Source organism: Oryzias melastigma, linkage group LG11 (assembly GCF_002922805.2).
Source record: "Oryzias melastigma strain HK-1 linkage group LG11, ASM292280v2, whole genome shotgun sequence".
In the NCBI taxonomy this organism is placed as follows: Eukaryota; Metazoa; Chordata; class Actinopteri; order Beloniformes; family Adrianichthyidae; genus Oryzias; species Oryzias melastigma.
In genome coordinates, this window is record NC_050522.1 from 20884170 (window position 1) to 20886795 (window position 2626).

Consider the following 2626-nt stretch of genomic DNA (forward strand, 5'->3'; position numbering starts at 1 on the left):
CAGAGATATCACTGCACGCTAAAAAGAAACTGTAGCTGCCTAGAATATGTTAAAAAGCATTTATTTAATTTTAATTCTCAAGACTTAAAAAATATTCGCCGATTTTTTTTTTTAAGCATAATAAAAGCTAGCTGTGACTGGGGCTCGAACTCAGGCCTCCGCTGATCGAGGCAGCGTTGCTGACAACCAAGCTAATACCTCTTGCAAGAAAGACATGGTAGATGACTTTTACTCTTTCCCGGTGTTTGAAATGTAACGATTTCCATCGTTAAAGTTTTAAAACGAGGAAAAGAAAACTCTGTATTATTAATAGCAAGTCCCTGGAAAAACTCGCTATTTATAATTTCACTCAAAGAATAAATGAATCGGGGAAACTCCAGTCAATCACTTGTGTCCTAAATCTCTACCGACGTAAATAACATTTCCTCTGGATTAATCAGCCTCCTCTCTACATGATCCTCTATGAATGAACATGTCATTTTGGTTTCTTAGTGGTGGAAACGTGACGTCTCTAATGTGAATGTTCTCTGAATGTTAATGAGGAACTCATATTTGAACATCTTTCACTTTAAAAAGGGGCGGAGACTGCAGAGAACTCTAAGTTTCCTGAAGAAAACCTGCTACCGACCAGGTTTCGTTCACAGACTCAGTTACCATAGTGATTGATTCTGAGTTCAGCTTAACCTGCTTCTTGGAACGGGCTTGGTTTCACTTACTTTCCCGGGTTTGAGTTATCTCTCCTTCTGAAACTGAAAACTCAGAGTTTTGGTGAATTTGGAGTTCATGAACTCAGAGTTCCAACAAAACCTGCTTCCTGGAACGGGCCCCTGATGACTTAAGGGATCTACTTTTAAAGGGACAAAGCATTCCCCATAGCTCATAAGTAAAGGTCATGACTTGGAACATCTGTATTCTATTTTTGTTTTGTATGTTTTTATTATTATTATTATTTTTATGTGTATTGAAGACTGTATATGTTTCTCTAAGTGTTGTAGGTTGCCTGGGGATGGGGTGGGGAGAGGGGTTGTTGCTGTCTGCTATCGTTTGATTTTTCATACCTGAAATAATAATAACAAACGAATACAAGATAAGAAATAGGGGTCCCCACAGTATATGTTGACATGTTTATGTGTGAGGAGTTTGGGAGACAAAAGGTATGTTTGTAAGATTACAGTGTGTCTGTGGAAAGTTACCGCCCAGCAACCTGTTGCTTTGTGTTTCTAACCATCTAATTTTCTAATCATTTTCCAACTTCTTTAACCTCCCCCCTTTTTTCTGCTTTTTCTTTAGTACCCTCCCCCATCTTAAACGTCCCGCACTGCCCTTATCTCCTTTTTGTCTATCGAGTCCAACCAAAAATGTATAGAGCATAATGACCATAAATCAACTGTAGCCTCAACTAAAAAGTACATTTTTACAAATCCTGTGTCAGAAGATTCACAAGCCACCATTTTGACAATAACTGTCCAATACAAGAGCCCTTCAGCTCATATAGTATGTGTGCTCAGCTGCTGGTCAGGAAAAGCTGAAAAAAAAACTTGTCAAAACTCAAATATCATGATAATGATCGTCAGAGTGACAGCAGCCAGTCTCTGTGATCCAGATGTCCTACTGTCAACTTTGTGGTCCAGACCTCAGATCACTGTCAGACTGAGGACAGCATGAAGCTCCATGGAGCTCCACCTTCTCTCCTCCAGCTGCAGATGAAAGCAACACAAAGATGAAGGTCTAAGATGAGGAGGACTGTTTCATGATGAAGATGAAGTTCTGTTGAAGAGATATATGTCCAACTGGAACTTCATCATAGCCTGAATTCATCAGTAGATCACTTGTTTCTGTCTTTCTTTCTCTTTACAGAATCCCAGCAAGAGTTGTACTCTCAAAGACTGACTATGAAATTGTGGCCTCAGCTCTGAAGTCCAACTCGTCCCGCCTGACAGAACTGGACCTGAGCCCTAATGATATTAAGAATTCATCCATGAAGATTCTGTGTTCTGGACTGGAGAGTCCAAACTGCAGACTGCAAACTCTGAGGTCAGAACATTGAAGCTGCTGGTTGGTTCATTTCTACATTTGTAGTTCTTCACTGAAGCTGAAAGGTTTGGATTCAAAGAGTTTCTGGATTTTCCACAACTTAAACATTTTTGATTCTTTGAAGAGTCTGCAGTGGAAAAAAAATTAATTTTAGATTTTCTTAAGAACAAATATGTTGCCATGGCAATAAAGTGTTCAGCTATTTAAACATTTGACAAATTTATGAGTGTGAAGAGTCAGAAAACAAACAAGAACTCAAACTAATGACAGACTAGTCATCCTGATCAAAACTGCCTGAAAGCTGACCAGGGTCAAAGTTCAAATCAGACGTAGCAAAGCACACGATTATACATGCATATACAGACACAAGTGTAAGTGCAGACTAGAGAGGAAAAGCAGAGAAAAGACAGTTTTGGAGAAGAGAAAGATCTGCAGCCATCATAAACTGCATCTCCATTACACATTTGCGAAAAACTTCATTGAAATTCTAGGAATTTAAAAAAACAGTTTCGAAATGACACGGTTTCCATTAAATCATAATTTTGCGATAAAGCGCCAACCAACTCACGCGATAAAAACATGGCGATGAATG

General features: G+C 39.0%; 1 protein-coding gene across 2 annotated transcripts in view; it reads left to right on the forward strand.

Moving 5' to 3' along the window:
* LOC112138243 (protein NLRC3) overlaps positions 1-2123 on the forward strand; it is a 25520-nt gene extending 23397 nt beyond the window's left edge. For both annotated transcript variants that reach the window (XM_036214339.1, XM_036214340.1), the window contains exon 8: positions 1858-2123. In XM_036214339.1, the coding sequence (XP_036070232.1) occupies positions 1858-2047 (190 nt within the window). In that variant the 3' untranslated portion in view covers positions 2048-2123. The remainder of the gene's footprint in view (positions 1-1857) is intronic.
* The last annotated feature ends 503 nt before the right edge of the window (positions 2124-2626 follow it).